The following is a 22,529-nucleotide window of genomic DNA, read 5'->3' as shown; positions in this document are numbered from 1 at the left end:
ACTCTTCCAACTAAAGCAGAGGAAAGAGAACATGTGGCACACGAACTCTTAGCCCCATGGTGGGACTCATGGGGTCTGCAGTGCTGTATCACAAACTCATCTCTGAGTGTGCATTTTACATCTTTGTTCAAATAAAACAGAGTTATATGACAGAGAAAAAAACTTGAGTGAATTTCTGCATTTTATTTGATTATAATCTTGACTTTTAGTGTTAAAATATTTAAAAACATTAATAGTTTAAATATGCTTCATGTTAGATTTTATATAACATGTTTGTATATGTATTTATATGTTTATATTATACATATATTTTTGTGTCTGTAAAATGTATATAAGTACATACATACATAATATGTACATAAATATGGGAACATGTATATGTATAAAATACAAACATATAAAATATATAAACATGTAAAGTATTAGATAAATGTAAGATGTAATATTTTATATATGTATATACTTTTATGTAATATTTTAATGTTAAAAATATTTGTTCTAAAATCTTGGGGTAAAGCTGCTGCTCCAAGGAGCTCTATCAGATCACGTGTATCCCGTAGCTGCATGTCCCCTACGACTGATGCTGGAAACCCTCAAGGTTACGGATACCCCAATCTGAGGATAAGACTGCGGTGTAGCAGAGTCTCTTTTCTCTCCTTTGTTTTGCTTCCCTCCCCCCTCCTCTGAAAATTTCATCTCCTTTTTTATAGTTTACTCTTCCAGCACTTAAATATTTGTTCAGGAAAGGAAAACAAACCAAAACTAAACTCAACTCTGTGATACTTGAAGACTTAGTATTTCCTAAATCCTAGATTTAAAAACAAAATGAATGAATGATATTTTTTTCTTTGAGAAGAATATTTTTCATCAGAAGTAATTTGGAAGTATTTTGTTATAGACTTTTAAAACATCTGAGCTGGGGCTGGCACTGTCCTGGGCCTGATGATGACCAGTTCTTTAAGGTGAAGTTTTTTCTCATCGTGGAAAAGTTATCAAGAGATACTGACAGCCAGACAGTGAAGCAGCAAAGCAAATGCTTTGCAGATCTGTGAGAAAGTCACAAATGAAGAAGGCTGCTCACTGTAACTGGGGTATAGTTAATCAACCCCAGTGCAATTGAGGGGAACATTCAGTCAGAATTCAGTGTGAAGAGATGTTTCTAGGCTACTCATTAGATCCAAGTAGAACTGTGTTGAACCCAAGTTTGTGTGTCTGACACACAGTGAGGCCAAACAAACTGAAATGTTTGAGTTTGGAGCAGAGACAGGTTTATTGTAGGGGCCAAGCAAGGAGAAGGGCAGCTTGGGCTCAAAAGCAAACTCCCTGATGGCTTTCAGGCAAGGGCTTTTAAAGACAGTGTTAGGAGAGAGGGTCACAGGATACATGATCAGCTCGTGGACCTTCTTCTGATTGGTTGGTGGTGAGGGAACAGGGTGATGTTTTGGGAACTCAACCTTCTGGCTCCAACCTGCCTGGGGTCTATGTGCTGTGGTCAGCGGTAGTCACTCACCGTCCTCCACCTGGGTAGGGGTCCGAGTTTCTACAGAACAGCTCAAAGATATGCACAGGTTGTTATCTAGATCTCTTCAGGAGGAACTAGGAGTCCTGTGACTCAGTTGTCCTGCTTGAGCCTGCTCTTTAGAACTCTGGGAAGGCCTAGGAGGCTAAAGCTGTTTTTTTTTTTTTTTTTTTTTTGCAAACAAAAATGGGGGACACAGAGGGACTGTTGTACCTGGGAAGGCCCCATAGAGTCCTGCTCAGTTCCAGTCTTCCCTTCTCTCTGATACTCTGCAGTCCTGATGGGGACAGGGATAGGACAAACAAAGGGAATAAAGTTTTGGACAGAGAGATTACTCGTAAACTTGGCAGGGGAACTCAGTTTTAGGGAGGACTCGATTTCAGAACCTCCAGACCTTTCACATGAGGACCAGAAGATGAGAAGCAAGTAGGTGACCAGCTCAGAAAAACCTCGACCCCACCTGCCTTGAAGCCATGGTTTCTTGGGCTAAATGGCTGAAAGACATCAAGCTCCTAATCCATAACCCAGGTCCTCCTTGCTGCCTCATCGTGGGGAGCAGAGAGTTGATGTATTCTCTACTGTCCCTTTCCTGTTTGCTCCTCTGTTAATCTGGCTGGGGTCTCACTCCTGATCCACACTCTCAGATGGCATCCACTTTGAGGATACAACGGTCTTTGTCGATTTGGGCCACTCCGTTAACAGACACTCAGTAGGTCATTGGCTATTTGAGGGTCTTCATTGGTCTGCTAACTATACCTCTATTTTTTTTTTCATTGTTCACCTGGAAGACGTGCCTTCTTCAAGAGCACCTTGAATCTGTCCAGAGGGAGTTCATAATTTTCAACAGAGAAAAGTAAGTGACCCCCGGAAGAACAGCAGCTCAGCAAGTGATGGAATGTTTTGGCCACAGTTGACTTGGAAAGACTTGATATATTTTTAAACATTTTTTCTTCTTTCTAATTACAAACATGATCCATACCCATAATAGAAAATCTGGAAATTTCAGAAACCTTTTTTTTCTTGTAAGAAATTTCAAAAATTATAATAGGTAAATTAGCTTAGTATCAGGTTTCTGTGGTGGGAGGGGCAGAAGAATTGGGACTTTTCAACACTTAAAATCAATGACGTTTTTAAGAAGGTTACCCAGGCTCACGCCTCTTTATAAATTGTTGGGTTTAATGCTATCATTTCAAAAGCTTAAATCTTTTCTTTTTCACTTTAACGAATAAACCCACTTTATTTTTTCCTTTTAAGAGTCAAAAGGGACTTTAATAAAAGACAAGGAAATCAAGCCTTGGAACAAACCAAAGACCCACAAGAAGAGGATGGCCAGAATAACAATCTGTGAAGGCCTCAACATCTTCTTGGGACATTTTCACGTCAGGAAGAGCTGACAGTAATTCTCACCTCTCCACACCTCACACACCTTAGAAAATGTGAATGAATCCTTTGGGAAGGAGACAGCATGATACAGTGAAGAGTCCCTGGGCTCCTGGGAACTAGTTTCACCACTAACTGTGTGACCTTTAGCAAGTCACTTAACCCCTTGCTCTGCTTCAGTTTGTTCATCTAAAAGGAGAAGGTAATACTAGATGAGCTCTCTGCTGCCTTTTTATTGCCACCATTCTTTCATTCTAAACAGCCTTTATTTTTATTTTAAAGGAAATATTTGGATGTAGATTTATTTTTCCACTCCTTCTAATTACACTGTGACAAATGGACATCGGTGGGTGATGGAGTGAAACCCTTCAGGGCTCGAAAACTTCATAAAGAGGTCAGAATCCCCAAATCTGACTGAATAGGAGTAAGGAATTCATTCAGGAAGAAATGAATGAGACCAGATTAGAAGTAACACAGATTGACAAGGGCCTTCCAGTGGCATGCTAGAGTCAGAACACCGCACCAGCCTGTATCCGTTGTAAGAGCCACTGTGTGCATCTGTCCCAGTGCCCTGTACAGCAGTGTGAAATTGAGAAGTTGAAATTGGTGATGGTGGAAGTATTTACACCATGGAAATTGGCAGATACTACAAATCAGGGACACCCCCCCCCCCGCCCCCGCCAGCAAGCCAGTTGTGAAATGTTTATTAGCACACCACTGGCTTTCTTCTAGAAGGATGTTCCTTGAGAGCTGGTTGTCCTCTCAAGAGTATCAGAGACCTGTGTCCAGAGAGGATCAGAAAAGAACATGGTCACATTGAAAGCACCTCCACCTTGTACTACACTGAAGTTGTTTCGTACATGGGAGTTATAGTTGGTTAGAATCTGAGGTGAATTTGGAAGATAATAAATTTACCTGTGAAAAATCCCTTTAATATACATAACATACAGTGAGGATCGTTTCTTAGAGAAGCCCAATATCATGAGACCCTTCACTAACGAAACAAGTCATCTTCTTTTGGTTCTTTTTTTGGGGGGGTAGGTCTCATTTTTGGCTAATACCAGATGCGCTAAATGTTGAACAAATTATCCATGCCTTTAGAGACTAGAATCACACTTAGAACTGTGGGATGCCCACACAGCTGAGAGGTCTAAGGTCACAGAGACTGACGAAGGGAACAGCAGTACTTACTTGTGCTTACTGCAAGAGTGGCGGGCAGAACTGCCTGCTTCAGATATTATTGCTGTCTCACCTTTTCTTTATATTGTATTATATGCTAAACAGAGAGTTTAATTCATCTAAGTTAGGATATAACTCCACTCTCCTGATACACAGAAGATCTTTGCAGATGAACTATTTTTGGCAACTCACAGATGCCGCTGGGGAGAGTCAAGAATGCACAGGGTGGGTGGGGGATTGTCGTAACTGTTGGCCACTCAGATCACCTAACCTTGTCCTTACTTAGGCAGAGTACGGGCCTCCCCAAGGTGGCAGTAAGCTGGCAACAGGGGAGACCAGACAGGTGGAAATGGGCAGGAGTAATAGACACTGCCGCCAGCTACACAGGGCTTTTCCAGAAGGGAGGTCTCACTGGGGCAACTAAACATGGGAGAACACCAGTGCTGAACTTTAGCTCAGCATTAATGGTTTTCTCCTCACTGAGCTGATAGGCCCAGAACTCCTGGCCTTGAAAAGCTGTGAATCAGTGCCTCTCTACTTTGAGTAGCCATATTTTTGCTAAGAATTAAAAGCCAGCTCTTGTGTTCTGTTTGATTCCTTTTCTCTACATTTCCCCTACATTATTTGCCTGTGCTATTTTGTTTTTCTCCATACACTAGAAACTCTGGCTCAGTTTCCCAAGGAGGGGCTTGACAAAAGCTATAAGGAGGTGACCAGATTCTGCTCCTGGTTGGTAGCCAGGAATGTCAGGGGCCACTTGCACGTTTACCAGCTTTCATCTTTCACTTGTTTGGAGTCAACCCCTGACATGCTTGGGCTCATCTCTCCAATCACCTGGTTCCTCCTCTTGCTCTGACCTTGTATGTGTCATCCCAAAGGAGAGAGTCTGGGAAACACTTACCCAGGTGCAATGGGATTGGTGGGGTCTCCATTGGGATGGGAGTTAGTCATTTGTGCCATTTCACGTCTGTACAGTTTATAATGGGATAGGAAGCCAATACAACCTCTGTAGGTTGAATTGCTAGTTTTTACTTTCAGTGACCTGCTTCTGTGCCTACAGCACCTTTATGGGCTTTCAGGAACCACGGACGCATTGACTAGAGAGCACAGCCTCAGAGAGATAAGATAGATTTCCTGTCCTAATCAGGTTAGAGACCCACAGTATATTTCAAGATAGAAAATAAAAAGCATTGCACCCATCAGTGTAGAACAACTGATTCTAAGCACCTCCCACCACTGGACATTTTGAGCATTAGATCAAAAGTTTTTCCCCAAATAAAAGGGACTCCTAAATCCTTACCACGATTGCTAGTTGTTGAAATCAGATTCTTTGATTTTATTTCATAACTTGGGCTAAAATTTACCCTACTGGGTGGAACATATCTCACCTAGGTTTGTGACAACCAAGGCTCAGGGCTAAGAATTTTAGAAAACAGGGTGACTCTTCAATCCTTTTGTCTGGCATCTCTGGCATCTTTTTCTGCCCACGGCTTCCTCCCTTACCTGTGTGGAACATCTGAGAAGTCTGAGCAGGTTTGGGAGACCAGGAGCGTGCTGGTTCCAACACTCCAGTGCTGCAGCGGGGTTGCCCAATGCACTGCCTTCACAGGGACTGCTAGCGGATGGGTGGGGCGGCCCTGCGACCCTAGCCGTGACCCAGACTCCGCGAAGGAGATGCTTTGCTAGTGGCTCACACCCGGGATGGCAGCACTGGTTTTGCCCGAGGGCATTGCTAGGGCAAGAATGAATGTCAAGGAGCTCAGAGCACTGCTCCATTAATTAGGGTAATTTCATTAATTAGTGGTTAGGCTCTTCTGATAGTAAAATTTTAACCTGAAAAAGACTGGACTTTATATCATCGCAGCTTTTCTAGACTGGACGGATCGATAAATAACTAGGGAGAAAGAGTGGGTCAGACAGCTAGCAGGGGCCAGTGTTGCTGCTTTTGGCTGATGCAGTAATGCTAAGGCTTTAATTCTTCAAGGGCTGAATGAAAAGGCATGAAGAACAGTGAATTCTTTTAGTATCCAGTTGTCCTTGTATTCTGTCCACACAAATTCCTGTTTCCTAGAAACTCTGCCCGTGATCACCATTTCTTACAATCTCAGTGTATCTGATATTTAACACTGTTAAGTATCCAAACAGTTCACAAACTGTGCTGTTGTGAACGGGTAGCCCTTGGATGGGAAATCCGTGCTTCTGTTGAGCTATAGCATATGTTCTGTCAGTGCGCCTGTGTGTATTAAAATGTCTTCTGTACACCATAAGCCGCTGTCTCTTTGTCAGGTGTGTGTGTGTGTGTGTGTGTAACTGTTTCCCCTAGGGGTATAGTGTTGTGAGTTCCCAAAGTCACCTGTCCTTATTTCCACTTCCTGCTGTGAGGAATGTCCTTTACTACAGACAAGGTGGTATTAGACATGATGTTCTAGAACCATAGAACGTTAGAAATGATGTTCTAGAACTATGAAATGCGGCACAATCTGGCTGACCCACATGTGTAGAAACTGAAAACCTGACCCCTCCAGCATTCACACCTAAGGAATCACAGCCCAGAATTCTGGATTTTGTCTTTCAATATGACCTTAAGGCCATGGAGAGTCCATGTGCCTCTTTTTTTCAGCATGCTGCCTTCCTACCCCTCCACATCTTTGTCCTGTTCCACATACCCAAGCAGAAGGTGGATGGTCCAAGGCCCATAACTTGGAACAGAAAGGTAACAGACAGCTCTGAACTCTTTCAGCCAGAAGCAACTTCTGCCTTAGGGGAGGATCAAGGGACCTTCCAACCACCTCTCAGACCCACAGCAGCTTAGCAGCCACAGGCTAGCTGGTTCCCAGGATAGGTTCTCGTAAGTCTTGTGGTCTCTGAAGTCCTGCATGCAAAGCACCCTGTTGTCCAGGTCGTGCGAAGGGTCCTGCCATATTCTCAGCATCCACCAAGCACAGGGCGGGATGTAGGCCTTCCATTCCAAGGAACACCAGCCTTAAGGATGCGACCTCACTTCTGCAGGCTGCTTTGGCCCTTCCATCCCATTTCCTGCTTGTGGTTGGCGTTCTCCTTGTGATAGCCTGATGGTAGCAGAGTTGATTCCAGAAAGTTCTTCAAAACCAGAGGGACCTTGTTATTCCTGTTCAGTGTTTTCATTCCCCACCCAGTTGATGTGACTCAGCCCTGAATACCTCCAGTGGTGTGAAAGTCAATGTGTGAATTCCACTCACTTTAAGAAAAACAAAAACCAAAAACCAAACAAAAAACACTGCTTCATCCCTTTGAGAGCCCTGCAGACAGAGCTCGTTTTAGGCACTGACCCTGCCCTTGACACCTATGCTAATCCTAAGTAGAGCTCAGTTCTGCCATGGTCATGAGCAGGGAGAGGTGTTTCACTGGTCCTGAGTTCAAGCTACAAAATCAAACCTTGAACGTCAGACTGAAATCATTCCTTATATGCTCAGAGAAGCTTGTGGCATGGTTTCCGAGCTACTGTGTTACACGGTGGTCATCACTCTGAGCTCCTGTACCGATGGCATTGTTCTGCCAACTCAAGGGGGGTTCATCACACATGAAAGCAATTCACCAGAAATTACCATCCCCAGGTCCCCTTCCACACCTGCCCCAACCTACACACAAGATACTGTGCTGGGAAAACATTCATGCCCTGCAGGCTTGAGAATGGTGCCCTGGCCACCTGCTTTTTTATCTGCCTAGCATAGCATCCATGCCCTCCCCTTCTGGGATCACAAATTGCTTTTCTTTGTTACTGAGAGTCCACGTGGTTCAGGTGGCTCGGCGGCTGGGTGTATTACCAGGTGTGGCCCATCAGTCCCAGGCTCCAGGCCACAGTGACGAGTTCAATGGTGAACACGTGACCAGGCTGGCCCAATCAGAATCAGCCTCCTTGGCTGGCACTACAGGGGGAGACTCTCTCCCCCTGAAATTGCTACGCAAGTAAAATGCAAACTTGGAGGTGCTGAAGGCCAGTTTTGCTCCGTGGAAAGAACTTCCCTAACAATGAAGCACTTACTAAAGGCAAGCAGGGCTGAGAGATGGAGAGAAACAACGTTCTAGATCCAGCTATGCTTCAGTCTACCCAAATCTATCCCTGAAGTCTTCAGTCACACCAAACTTTAAAAAACCCTTTTCAAAAAATTGTCTTTGCCTATACAAGTCTAACCTTCACAATGAAGAATGTCCTACATAAATTCTTTTTTTTTTAATTTATTTATTTATTTTTTGGCTGCATTGGGTCTTCGTTGCTGTGCACCGGCTTTCTCTCATTGCAGTGAGTGGGGGCTACTCTTCCTTGCAGTGTGCAGGCTTCTCATTGCGGTGGCTTCTCTTGTTGCAGAGCACAGGCACTAGGCACACGGGCTTCAGTGGTTGTGGCTCACGGGCTCAATAGTTGTGGCTCTCAGGCTCTAGAGCGCAGGCTCAGTAGTTGTGGCACAGGGGCTTAGTTGCTTCATGGCATGTGGGATCTTCCTGGACCAGGGATTGAACCTGTGTCTCCTGCATTGGCAGGCAGATTCTTAACCACTATGCCACCAGGGAAGTCCTGTCCTACATAAATTCTAATTGGATCCAGGAGTGTTTCCCCAAAAGGGTTTAGTATAACAGGTTTAGTAGAATGTACAAGATGATACAGAAGGGTTCAGAACCACATGTTGGACAAATTTTGAAAGACAAAATTTCTGAGGCTTTAACTTGATAATATGTACTTTAAGTCTCTCCAATTATTACAGTAAATAATCCTTTCCCACACTCATTAGGCTCCTTGGGAACAGTCTGCTAAAGAATACACTTTGGAACATGCTTAGTTTTAACTTTCTCAAAGCCCAGGCTTTTAGAAGAAGAGAAATGCTTTAAGGGGACGACAACAAAACAAAACAAAACAAAAAAGAAAACAAAACCTTTCAGGATTTGTTCTGGACTCAACTAGATTTATCCCAAATGGCAATGCCTTTTGTATTAATGCTAGATTTAGTTATTCCCCAAAGTTTCAATAATGGTCATCTAACTCTGTGGCCAAAACAGAAACTCAAGCTCAACTGAAAAGAGAGAAACTTCCAAATTTTCTCAGGGCTTACATCAGATGTGCCCCTCTTCCTAACCCTGTCAGTTCTCTTGTGCAGTTGTCATACTTTAGGTAGACCGGCACGACACACACAGAAGAAGGCTACACAACGACAGCTGTGATTTTATAGTTATTTTAATAACCAGGTTTACATGAACAGTCACTTGATGAACTTTTTTCTTCTCTTAATCTCAGCTAAACTCAAAACACAGTTTTCTTCACGGTTCAAAGCAAACAGCTCATCGTGTTCCAGAGCTGCCTCACAGCTACCACAGATCACAGGGAGAGTTACTGTCTGTCCATAGTCACCAGACACAGAACTGAACACCCACACACCATTTCCAAAGGGGGAACTTACAAGGGATGCTGGCTGCTCAGGACAGCCCACGTGTACACTGGGACTCGAGCTGGAGTTTTCCAGGGGGGAAGGCCTGGGGAGCTTGTGGCAAGAAGCCATTGGGAAGATTTCTCAGGGGGCGCCCAAGTCCAGGCTTGGGGCTGAGGCCTGTGGAGCAGAGCATGACTCTGTGTGAAGTCAGGAAGAAAAACGTCATAGGATGAGATGACTGGACTTTGAAGAAACCCATTTTCGGGAAAGCTCCAACCCTGCCATCTTCAGAAAACTGAGAGGAAATCTCTCTATGGGGTGGCCGATTTAACCATTCGACTAATACCTTCTAACTGCCCAGGATGGTGGCCATCCCAGAGAGAAGCCCGGATGACCGCCAGGCCCCAAAGAGAGGGGCCAGGCCGAGAGATGAAACAGCAAAAGCAAGCCTGGGGGAGACGCAAGATCCAGCACGGCCTCCCACACGCGGGTGAGACGGCAGGGAGTTCGGAGAGGGCTGTGACTCACCGCAGTGTTCTCTTCCCAAACCCTCAGGACAGGGCTCTCTGACGGGTCTCAAAGAGCAGGGCACGTTTGAATATAAATTGTAACTTAAGTAACAAGAAACCAGAAATCAAAGAATACAGTGGGAGTTTTCTTGGAATTCTCAGAAATTTCTATGCTTGGGAAGTTACTAATAGTGAAGAAAGGGAGACTTCCTCAGATAACGTAGCCCATCGCGAAGGCATATAGGGGTTGTTCCTACAGCATAGGAAACTTGTGCAGAATATAAAGTACTGGTTGAGTGTTTCATTCAGAAGTCCTAAGTGCAACCAATTTGGCCATGAACGGCTCATTTTTCAAAGCACAGAGGGATCGTGGGAGGATGGGTTGGACTCAGGGGCTGGGTAAGGGCGGCAGACGGCTTACTTAGGAGTGGATGCTCCGACTAGAGTCATTTCTGTGTCTTTTCCTCCATCTGGTGGTTGTGGCTGGTACTGCAACGTATCCTAAAGCACAGCCCAGCCAATGAGGTATACATAGAGGCTTCGCATCTGACTAGCTCCCTCTGCCTGCAGAACTGTCATTCTGAGTTCTACCACATGCCCCCAAATCCTTGAGTTAAAAATCAAGAGCTACATCCTTCCCTTCATTTAAGTTTCCCTTAAAATAAAGGCACCATGAAAAAGCCTTAAAAACAGCAAGAATCTTTTTATGAAGGGAAATAATCTTTTTCATGATTAGAACAGAAAGTAGTTTGCTAGGGAAATCCTTTTCCTTGGGTATTTCCAAATTCCTTTTTAGCCATGTGTCCCCTTTTCTCTGGTCTTCAACGTATTAAAACCTGCAGAGACAATGGCTTTTCCTAAGCACAAGAAAGGTGTTGGAGGCCTGCTCTTTTCTGGAAAGTACTTAGTACACAGGGTTCCGGGATCTACCAGCTGGATGCCCTGAGCACAGAAGTCTGATCCCAGGTTGAACATGTTTTTCCTGCATATGGGCCTTTTGGTTCTACAGATCTTCATTGGGCTCACAGAACTTGCTCCAAAACTGAACTTCTGGAAGTGGCCTGATGGGGAATTGGACATTCAGGTCTGACAGACAAGGTGAACACTAATGCTTTATGCTAATTTCCTTTATGTGTCAAGTCACTTCTACTCACCAGGAGACTTTGGTACTGAAACAAAAACATTCCTCCAAAGGATAAGCTAACGGAAGGGGAAAGATGGTTCAGAATTGACAAACAGAACCACGGCCACAGAACATGCTCCTTCTGCTGGCCTCCCATATAAGCTATTAGTAATCAAAGTTAGGGAACACCTAAGAAAACAAAGTTTCAACAATAACAACAAAAAAATCATATTCAGTCATGGATGTGCCTGGATCTTAGGAGCTGAAGAGAATCACACCCCTGGCAACAGAAGCCCACCTCAGGTCCAGTCCTAACTCGAGAGGCCGCCTGCTTGCCTCGGTTTGCAAAGAGCACTGAGAGGTGATCGCCAACACGTGTTTAGAGGGAGGCGTTATTCAAGCGTGGCTGCCCCTCCCCCCAGGGCCTGCGCTGTGCTCCCAGCTGCTGCCTTTTAAGAGCACCAAAGAGGCAGGGAGGGCAAGAGGAAGAGAAAGGTCCTTTCCTCTCTCCCCACTTCCTTCCCGAACCAGGAAAGAGAATTTGAAAGCAACACTGAGAAACAGGCCTGACCAAACACTGGCACGACCAAGCAGTGGAAGCAAGGGTTGGGGTTTTGGGGTTTTAATAAAACGTTCCAAGGGATAAAATCTACTAGGAGGGGACGTGACAAAGTCCGGAACCCGAAGACCGCCCGCCTTCTCCGCAGACCCCAGGGGACCGTGATGGAGTGACGGTCTGATGCTCTGAGTGGCCATCTTCCGTGGAAATCAACGTACTTCAACACAATACACAAGCCCCCTTATGCTCACCCACCCACCTCCCCCGTACACACCCTACCCCGGCCCCTCTGAACCCTCCACCTCGCTCTGGGCTCCCACCACCCACTCACCCCAAATAACCGGCGTCCCTTTTGTTCATTTTCCTGACGTCCCAGCTTTGTCTGTCCCCTTGTCGTTAAGATGCAGCACTACACACGCTCTCAACACTATATAGCAGACGCTTTTACCTTAGTGGCCTGTCTGATCGCATGCATGTAAATGGGGGGAGGGGCGTCAAACAAATCAAGGCTATGCGTAAACAGAAAACAAAGCAGTATTCGTAAAGCTAGGCAAGCGAGCGTTAACATTGGAGAGACATAAGGCTTGAGGCTTATTGATTCTTTAGATCGAAACTGTTTGGATTCGCTTTCCTTCTTAAATATTGGTGTACCATTTTGGCTTCAAAAGAATCTCTTCGTGCTTCTGCCCCTCTCTTTGCGGGAGGGGTCGCTTAACTCAGGGATGTGATGTTAGAACGGCCTCCAGGGGGCGCCACGATGCGCTTGCTGGCCGAGCGGACCCCCTCGTCCACTTGGGTGCCTGCAGGTGGCAATAAGTGCCCAGAGAATAAAAAGGGAGAGGGAGAGGGGGATGTGGGCAAGAGAGAAGATGGATTACTTTGAAGAGTGTAAGATATTAAATGTCTTCCTCATCTTCCTAAGATACTTCCATTCCAGTCTGTCAGCTATTCCAGACTCTTTCTACTCGCCCTCCTGAAAACAACCCCTTTGCTAGGAAAAGACAGGTTCTTCCTGGATTTCATCGGACCCTCGGCATCATAACAGTAATATTAAAAGCACAAGGGGAATGATATAAAAAACAGCTGCTCACATTCATTGCGACAAGCAACGTTTGAAGTGCTTCTCAGATCATCTCATTAGGTCCTCACCACTATCCTTGAGGGAGCTACTGTTACTAGTCCATTTTACAGAGAGGGTGACTGAGGCTGTGAGAGGTTAGGCAACTTGCCCAAGGTCTCACAACTTGCAGTGGTGATGGTTCGGCCTGCAGCCACAGCTGAAAGTAAACACTGATATGATATGTGCTCCTGTCCTTTCAAAAAGGCGCCAAAAACAAAAAGTTTAGGGATGACGGTAGCCAGGGAGCAATGAAAAATCGCAAAAACACTGAAAAATTTCTGGCAACTAGCACATGTGATCTCTGATGTCACCTCAACTTTTAGCACTTTTCCCTTGTCTTCCTCCCCTACGCTCCCTTTGTGTCTTTTCCTTCCTGTTTCCCCTTTTTCCCCATTTCTTCCTCCTCTCTCTTCCCCACACAGTTATTGTCCCTTTATGTGTCTCTTTCTCTTCTTATCTCGCTTCCCTCACTTTAAAATTTTCATCATAAAGATGCAAATCTACACAATTTTCCCTCATTTTAAGACTACTGGTTACGGAGCAACTGAATATTTTCTATGAATATCAGATAATTCATAAAGATAAGATTCATGATACAGCTAAGCCACGGTAAATGTTCAATAATTGCTAGCATTATTACCACGACAAGGACGGGGAGAATATAATAAAAATCCTAGGTGAGAAGAAGCTACTGCAATTTGAGCATAAAAATAATGTGAGCTATCTATTAACCTGGGCAAACAAAGGAAACAAAGCACACGGCAGGGCTCTCAGCCTAATGCAGAAAATCACACTCAATTCATAGGGAAGCCATCCCGGTCCCCGTCCCGCCCCCGCCCCCGCCCCCGCCAGGTGGGATCTCGAAGCAGAACTGGCCATCATTTAAACCTGATCTTTAACCTGGCTGAGCCTTGGCTTCCCTTCCCACCAGGACTTCTCTTTGCTTCAGCAAACCTTCCAGCTTGCTGCCCAGTGACTGTGTCCCTAAAGGGCGACCCGGGTTAGCTCCCGGGATGACCGCTAGCCTCGCAGCGCTGATCTTCCCCTCCCCCCTGCTGACCTCCCCATTTCATTCACGTCACCATCAGCTCGTCCGACTCACCCGACAGGCTAAATCCGGACTGATGGAGGTTCCTCACGGGCGGGTTGGGCCGCGTGGGAGAGCCCCGGGTGGAGCCGGCGGGGGTGCCCCCCTTGGGCGTGGTGGTCAGGTCGAACACCGGCCCGTCATACATGCCCCTGGGCACCGCGTGCAGGTCCGCCATCTGCAGCAGAGAAAGCGGGCACCGCTTATTCCCTGAATAGTCAAGGGTCTGTTCTAGGCAGCACAGAGGTGGCAGTGAATTAAGTGTGTGTAGTGGGAGCCAGAAAATAATGATGTTATTTTCACTAGGGATGCAATGTACAACATGATAAAGATATTTAACACTGCTGTGCGCTGTAAATCAAATCCTGAGTTCTCATCATAAGGAAAAATTTTTTTCTATTTCTTTAATTTTGTATCTATATGAGATGATGGTGTTCACTAAACTTACTGCAGTAATCATTCCATGATATATATGTCAAATCATTATGCTGTATCCCTCAAACTTATATTTGTGCTGCATGTCAATTATATCTCGATAAAACTGGGAAAAAACCAAAGGTTATTTTAAGGAAATGGGAAGCAGTATAAAAGAAATAAAGTGGGGTATTGTGATAGAGTGACAATGGAGGTGGCCAGTGAAGGCCTCTCTAAATAGATGAGCTTCTATCTTAAGGATCAAAGGAGCTTGTTGGTGGGGCCAGAGTGGAGGGAGGGAAGGAGGAGGCTGGGGGAGGCAGAATGGCATGGATGGCAGTGTTCTCAGCAGAGGAAACTGACAGTGTGAACATTAAAAGAACCACCTGTGGGGACTTCCCTGGTGGCACAGTGGTTAAGAATCCACCTGCCAATGCAGGGGACATGAGTTCAAACCCTGGTCCAGGAAGATCCCACATGCCACGGAGCAACTAAGCCTGTGCACCACAACTACTGGAGCCACGAGCTACAACTGTAGAGCCCATGTGCTATAACTACTAAAGCCTGCATGCCTAGAGCCCGTGATCTGCAACAAGAGAAGCCACCGCACTGAGAAGCCCGCACACTGCAACGAAGAGCAGCCCCCACTTGCCACAACTAGAGAAAGCCCTCGCACAGCAATGAAGACCCAAAGCAGCCAATAAATAAAATAAAAATACATTTATAGAAGAAGGAGAAGGAGGGGGAGGGGAAGGAGAAGAAGAAGAACCACCGGCGCGGCCAGAGCAGAGCTGGTGAGAAGGGTAGCAGTTTGAGGTGAGGTCATAAGTGCTGGCAAGGATGAGACCCCCTGGGAGCTCCATCTTCATGCTCCTCAGCACACATCAGAATTGGCAGCCTCGAAATGAGTGTCCTCATTCAGTGGGTCTGACCCACCAGCCTCTGGCTGTGGACTTGCCCTGGGACCATGGAGTCTGCCAGCAACATCACCCAAGTGCAGGCTCTGTGCCAGGTGTGGTGTGACCAGAGTTCATGGTCACATGAAACAGGGTGCCTCCCCCAAAGGGGCTCACAGTCTGTTAAGCAAACCCTGACAGACTACCCAAGGCAGCAGAACAGCTTGGCCACAGGTGAGGCAATGAGGACACACTGACAGCTGACAGTGCAGGACAGCTCACTGTAAGTCTCCAAGGCCACAGAGCCTTCCCTCTCCTCTATCAGTGACTCAGGTGCAGGTGCAGAGGCAAAGCCCATCAGATCTGCAGATGCTAAGGATTCAGGTGAGATGATGACTATATGTGTACTCCCCCCAAACCTTGACCAATAACTGTATTTCATCAACATTTCTTGCGGTCCAGAAGCTAAGTCACATTCGTGGAAATACAAAGCTATCTAGGACGTTTGAGTTTCATTCTCTTCTCTGTTAGACCAAAAGCGGAGTGTGGAATTTTACTCCACACTACCCACCTTTAAAATGATGACTCAGAGAGAAGAATGGGGGGGGGAGGGACTTAGAGCACTGTCATGAAGGAACAGCAGAAGGCTGCAGGGGTATATAGACAGAAGAACAGATGACTTTGGGAACACACTGATGCTCAGCTGGGTTCAGCTCATTCTGTGCAGGTGCCTGGAGCAGAACTGAGCTGCTCGGTCGGCTTCGGGGAGGCAGACTTGAGCCCAGCAGAACGAAGCTGGTTTTCTCATGGAGACTACGGGCATAATCGCTGCCGCCCTAAGGCTCTGAAGGATGTGGATTTTCTCTGGCTTCTCCTCAACAACTGCCTCCGTAACCCTACATCTGAAACGAGAAGGAACTTTCCAAATCTGAGCCCAATGATTGGACACCCAAGATCATGCTGGTGCTATTTGCACGAAAGTAGCTAGCTTCTCAGAATTCTGAATAATTTATTTCAATTTATGCTGTATCTCCAGAATCATATCTCTGTATAATTTTATCTGTATCTCTAGAATTATACTCGTAATTCTAGAATCCTCTATTTTTGCTTTTAAAACTGATTGGACTATCTGTTCACCTTCCAATAAAACATTAAATTTGAAAACAAAAACAGGCCAAAAAAAGAAGTTGGTTCCACAGGCAGGACTGGGCAGTTGCCTCATGAGATGGGGAGGCCCCCCTGCTGTGTATTGCAAACGTCCACACAGAGGCTAGACGACCACTTACTGGGCTCACTGGGGCCTGGCAGCCAGGCAGGGCACTTACATATTGAGTTTCTGTGAGCCTCTCTCTAAGGGATACTGCTGTGGGCACCTATGTCCTGTCCCCAAGCCCCCGCCCCAGTGTCACCTTGACTGAAGACTCATTCTCCCTGCTTCCGGGGGTGCTGGGAATAGCAAGGTCTCGCTGGAGTCTCAGGGAAGAATTGCCCCAGATGAAGAGAGCCGCTAGGCTCAAAGCCCCACCCTCTGCCCCAGGGCCTCCCACATCCCCAGACTGGTTGGTAGGTTGCGGGGGAGGGCGCAGAAGAAGTGAATATAAGGCCCAGACCCCTTTCAAGGACAAGCCCAGATAAGGTCCAGCTGAGGCCTTGGTTACAATTGCATCTCAGTCTGACTTCTCCCTCTGCCCTGTTCTGCTTCCTTCATTTTGCCACAAGGGGTGATCCTGAAAGCAATACCCAGGAAACCTCCTTTGTGAAAATCTCCCCTTCAGAGCCTGTTTCCCAGGCAACGTGTTCTGCAGGGAAGTTGGAGACCCCTGTGGTGGGTCCAGGCACAGAGGTGGGCATGGCTCTGTTTCCTCTGGCCTGGCCCCCAGTGACTTACAAAGTGAGCCCCCTTCCTTCTCCTCTCCCCTAGCCAACTCCCCCATCCCATGTGCACAGATGACTTTATCCCATCTAACAGATGAGGTCAGGACCAGGGCTCAAATTCTGCAATACCAGAACTGGCCAAACCCTGCTTTGAGGAGCCCTAAGGCTTTGCTATAGAAAGATGACCTGGAGGTCGGGGTGGGGATAAGAGAGAGAGCGAAAATGATAGTTTGTGATAGATAATATGAATGATAGATAATATGTAGAGAGGTAGGTAGACACATATGTATACATGTACACATATGGCTGTGTACGCATCTACCTATTTATCTGTGAAATCAGGGACATACATAAGATTTTATTTGACCACGGAACTTGCTAAAAGAGTTATAAACATTTGCCCCAATGGAGCAACACCAGACAGACACGGGATGGGACAGGGAGGGGTGGGTGTGGACTGCTGGTTCTTGTTATAAGCCTTAAAGAGTAGATTATTTAAAATATATATATACACAGACTTTATTTTGAATTATTAAAATGTTTACTTACTTTAAGGAAAAGCACTCTAAATATGGGGGGGAATCGTTTGAAAAAAAGCTTTCTTTAGTCAAGGAAGTTTTTCAAACCCCCTTTTATAGTCCATTAAATCTGTGCAATTATTCTTTGGGAAGAGACCGTTGCTGTGAATTTCTTTGGGAGGATCTAGGGCACACAGATCCTTCCCCATCTCATGGTTCCTATCCCTGTGCTGAACGGGACACAGAGCCCTTCCCCCCACCTCTGGGCTCCACCTGCTCCTCACCTTCCTCCGGGCTTTAATGCGCTTGTAGACATAGTCTGAGAAGGGGCTGCAGGGGATGAAGCGGCCGGCCCCCTGGGTCACATGCAGGTTGCCGTCTTCCAGCATGATCTTGCCCTGGCAGATGACCACCAGAGGAGCCCCACGCAGCTCCATCCCTTCGAAGATGTTGTACTCTGCAGCCTAGAGACAGGGGTGGAGGCAGAGCCTTGGTTACGGGCGTAGTAAGGACAGAAAGAGGAACACAGTTCTCCTGTGCTTGGGATCCTGCCTTCAGCATCACCAGAAACTGATTCACCAGGTAAGCCAGGAGATGCTTACGAAGCACCTGCAACCTTTCAGTGGGTGGAGGCCTCAGGAGACAAATGCTCACTAAGAGTGAGCTTCCCAGCGAAGAGAAGCATCCAATCTTAAGTAAGGTCCTCACCAGGAAGAAAATTTTTGTCACTGGCAGTGTTCAAAGAGAAAGTGGATAACTACCAGGGGTGGTGTGTTTGCCATCTTGTACTGGGTGGACGGGTTACACGACCCTTAAATCCCCACTAGCTTAAAATTCAATAATGTGATATGACACAATGTTTAAGCAAAGGCCACTACCACCCAAAATGGGCTTCCTCCTTACCTCATTCATTTATTCAATAAGTGCGAGGCATTATTGCAAAGTGGTTAAGGATGTCAGTTTGGAGTCAAGGTATCTGGATTTGAATCCTAGCTTCACCATTTACTTGTTGCATAAATGACAATCTCTCTGCATCTCCACTTCTGTGTCTATAAAGTGGGGATAATAACAGTGCCTACCTGGAGAAGACCCTTACAAAGATTCAGCGAATTAGAAGCACAGTGCCCAAAACATAAGTGCTTGAAAAATACTCTTTTTACTAACAAGTACTGTATTTTTAAAACCCTTTCTGCTAGGTACCGGGCTTTCACTATCATCTTTCACATGAAACTCCTCAAGAGGAAGTCATCAGAGCTGTTCACCAATTTTTTTCCCATTCTTTCTCCTTTTGGGCACGAAATATCCTGTACTTCCTGCCCTCCTGGAGTAAAGCAAGGCCTCAGGCCTGGCTCTGGCCAGCGCAGGGTGAGAGGAGGTGATGTCTCAGTAACGCCTGCAGGGCCGCATCCTGGTCCCCGGCCTCAGCAATCACAGCACATGTAGAGATGGTGCCTCTGCCAGCCCCCGTCCCTAAGTGACTGTGAGGCAGAGTCGGGCAGAGCCCCTCTTCCCAGCTGGCACATTTTGGAAAGCAGGCGTGAGCAATACACGGTTGCAGTTTGGAGTCCCTGGGAATTTGGGATGGTCTGTGATTGCAGCACATGCTCGCCCGACGACCCTGGTTCACCACAAACACACTTCCCTGCCCACATTCCCCGCGCTGCTCCCCACCCGCCCGCTCAAGCCTTACCGACTGGTGGTTCTTGGCAGAGACGATCTTGACGGCATCTGGATCCCAGATCACCAGGTCACTGTCAGAGCCCACAGATATTCTTCCCTTGCGGGGATACAGGTTGAAGATCTTGGCAGCATTTGTGCTTGTCACGGCCACGAACTGGTTTTCATCCATTTTCCCCGTGGCCTAGTGAAACACACACGTACACCCAATTGTCCATCTAGGGCTTCTGAGCTCAGAGCAGGGGGACCACAAAAGCTCAGAAATACAAAGAGGGACCGCTGAGGTGGTGAGTACAGAAGTCCACCCAGCAAGCTACAGAATCAGATGGGCTGTCACGACCGCCCAGGCAAAATGGCATGGCTTAAGATGGAACTGACTGCTCTGGAAGTATGCATTTTTTTCTGGATAAGTACATACATTTACTTATTTACGATATTTACTTTATTTATCCCTTCTAACTCCAAAAAGGATTGTATAGAGTTCACAGGAAAAACAAATGTAATAATGAGCCCATATTTTAGATATTTGTACTTCATGGGCACTCGATAAATATGGAAGAACCCTGCCCAAAGAATAACAATGGTTACCCCTGGGTTGTGGGATTATGAGTGGTTTTCATGTGTGTACTTTTCTGTGGTTTTCAAGTGTTCTTTATTCAGCATGTACCATGTTGGTAATTTTACATTTTTAGCAGTTCCAGATAGTGCCAAAATAAATATATACATATATTCATAAATACATAATATAAAAAAAAGACAAAAAAAATCTAAGTTTGAAAGAGAAGAGACAAAAATATTTATACTTTGCCCCTTCTCAAAACAGAATTAGGAAAAAAAAAAAACAGAATTCAGTAAGGAAAGAAGAATTTAGTTTCAAATCTAATTTTGAGCTTCCTGGGAGACAAGAAAAAAAGGGAAACTTGGATTACACAGTGTAGATGTGTATTCTACTTGGCTCTAAAATGAGTGTCTTTAGGGTTTTTAAAATAAAAAGAGGGAAGTGATCAACTTAATAATGAGTTAATTCTTAATTTTACTGAAATCTTAGGAAGTGACTTCATTTGCATGGCTATTTCTTTTTTTCTTTTTGTGGTCATCTTCTGTGATGTGAACAAGGAAATCAAAACCAGGCCCCTTTGCCAGAATACACTGGCCGACAATCACTTGCACCGCCTGGAAGACCACACACCCCATGTAGGGCCTCCTTGGTGAGCAAACGACTTGAGTCTTAGTCATAGACCCCTTGCTTATCATATCCAGCCCTTTCAAAAGAGATGATAAAACCCTCCAAACAAGAAGAATTTTAATTTACTATTATTTTAAATCCAAAGCATTCATACCATCAGATGAAGGATCTGTGTTTCTGGTTCCTAGTCCTTAACAATCTAGAGGAGGCCTCCTTAGAACCCCAGACCTCAGGATTCATCACTTTCGAAGACACATTCCCAAACCACATGAGCCACCTGGCTCCAGAGACACCTCAGCAGGTATGAGGCATCACCTGCGCCCCCAGAACCCCCATCACATAGGAGCGGTGGCAGGAGGCCCTGCCTCCTATGACCTCGATCCTTACCACGGCCTTGTCCCAGATGACAGACATCCGCTCCTCCACACCGTTGGTGCCCTCGGGAATGGCTGTGAAGTTGTCCTTCCCGATGGCTTTCTGGGCAGTGCTGAAGGTGCAGTGGGCACTCCCGGAGAGCTGCAGGTCCCCACTGGCAAAGGAGAAAAGCTCCATGTGAACGGGGAGGCTAGAGGCACCCCAGGCGCCCAGAAATGAGGGTCTGCTGTAAGTGTGTGGAGTGCCGTGACTTGAGTTTGGAATCCTTCCTCTCCCTCTTACCAACTGTGTGAACTTGGGTGAATTTCTTCCCCTCCCTGGGGCTCAGTTGCCCCATCTGAAAAATGAGGGGTAGGATTAGATAACCTCTTATGTAACAAAATAAAAGGGACCCAAATAAGCGATGGGACTTATCCACAGAGATCAGCAGGAAGCGAGTCTCCCTGTAATTTGGTTAGGTGGTCATCATGACCAGCTGTTAAAATTAGGCAAATAGTTTGGTCTCCTGGACCCTCAGTTGCTCAGTCTGTAAAATGGCAATGACAGTTCTTCACTCACAGCGCTGTTATGAGGAACAATGAGATCACATGTGTAATCTCACCCTAGAGCTTGGCATATGATGCACAGTAACTGCTGTTACCATCACTAATATGATTACTGTAGAATCTTCTAAAATACAACAGGGAAGAGCCTGTTATCTGTGCTCAACTGTGCAAGGGAATTCTGGATGTGCTTTCCTCACTGCAGACTCTAGTCTAGCTGATGAACAGGCAGCTCTGGTCCTCACCCCATCGACCCCAAGATGCCTCCATGCAATGCCCGCTGCTTGTCATTCTGAACCAACCTGGCCAGCAAGGAGTTGATGTAGTCAGGAGTGGTCGGATCAGGACTCAGAGGTGGGGATGTCACAAATGCAGCCGCCTTGGCCCAGTTCTTGCTCCAATAATGGGTCCCATCCGTGCCCAGGCTGGCAGTGATGGGCTCGCCAAAGACCACATTTCCTGGAAGGGGTGGGAGAGGCAATGGGTTATATGATGTATGTGCTGCCCTGAACCGGGCTTAGATAATCATGGCTCCTAAGCCTATTCAAGGCTGTGGCTCTGAAGTCAGGCAGGCATGGGTTCAAGTCCATGCGCCCACCTTTTCCAAGCCTCTGCTTTTCTGTCTTCTAAATGGAAACGATTTTGTATTCTGTACAAGCCACTGGTTGCAAGATGCAGCACCATTCTCCAATTTTGAGGCAAATTAAAATTTGAGGCAAAAGAAAAGTATATATACATTAATCGTAAGATTCATCCTCATTTCAGAAACATTAAAATGTGGAATAAATCGGTCCTCAAGTTAATGACATAAGACGACGTCTACTTCCCAGCCTTGTGAAAATGAAAGGTTTGGCAAACACAGAGCGTCTGGCACATAAAAGATGTTAAGCAAATGTGATTTCTTTATACCTCCTACTCCTCCCCACCACAGAAGCCCAAAGCTCCATATGTGCACACGTCACTGGGAGATGCTAGATCCTGCTGTCGCAAAGACATGCTTTGGTTCCACAAAGTAAAACCCACTCCTGAGGATGCCAGCCCTCACAATCTTTTTCTGCATCATGTTTGTTACTCCTTAACCTAAGGCAATGAGTGATTTGCTCAAGGACACCCAACAACCTGGGACATGACAAAGCTGAGGTTAGCTTCCCGAACCCTGAGTCTGGAATGA

General features: G+C 46.1%; 2 protein-coding genes across 6 annotated transcripts in view; one reads left to right on the top strand and one right to left on the bottom strand.

Annotated features, from left to right (window-relative positions):
• The window catches only part of STK32A (serine/threonine kinase 32A), a 119,358-nt gene extending 116,228 nt beyond the window's left edge, over window positions 1-3,130 (top strand). The window contains exons 9-10 of one of the 2 annotated variants that reach the window (XM_057748126.1): window positions 2,308-2,372; window positions 2,774-3,130. In XM_057748126.1, the coding sequence (XP_057604109.1) occupies window positions 2,308-2,372; window positions 2,774-2,867 (159 nt within the window). In that variant the 3' untranslated portion in view covers window positions 2,868-3,130. The other variant, XM_057748117.1, reaches the window with a different exon arrangement.
• A 6,136-nt stretch (window positions 3,131-9,266) lies between these two features.
• The window catches only part of DPYSL3 (dihydropyrimidinase like 3), a 110,778-nt gene continuing 97,515 nt past the window's right edge, over window positions 9,267-22,529 (bottom strand). For 3 of the 4 annotated variants that reach the window (XM_057731808.1, XM_057731826.1, XM_057731817.1), the window contains 6 exons: window positions 21,661-21,817; window positions 20,829-20,970; window positions 19,269-19,439; window positions 17,863-18,042; window positions 13,891-14,053; window positions 9,267-12,468 (listed from right to left, as the gene is read on the bottom strand). In XM_057731808.1, coding sequence (XP_057587791.1) covers window positions 12,380-12,468; window positions 13,891-14,053; window positions 17,863-18,042; window positions 19,269-19,439; window positions 20,829-20,970; window positions 21,661-21,817 — 902 coding nt within the window. In that variant the 3' untranslated portion in view covers window positions 9,267-12,379. Of the gene's footprint in view, window positions 12,469-13,890; window positions 14,054-17,862; window positions 18,043-18,497; window positions 18,628-19,268; window positions 19,440-20,828; window positions 20,971-21,660; window positions 21,818-22,529 lie in introns of those variants that run through there. The other variant, XM_057731834.1, reaches the window with a different exon arrangement.

The sequence above is a fragment of the Hippopotamus amphibius genome, chromosome 1, assembly GCF_030028045.1.
Source record: "Hippopotamus amphibius kiboko isolate mHipAmp2 chromosome 1, mHipAmp2.hap2, whole genome shotgun sequence".
NCBI classification, from domain to species: Eukaryota; Metazoa; Chordata; class Mammalia; order Artiodactyla; family Hippopotamidae; genus Hippopotamus; species Hippopotamus amphibius.
Note: the sequence above shows the minus strand (reverse complement) of the source record. Positions and strands in the feature narration are given on the sequence as shown.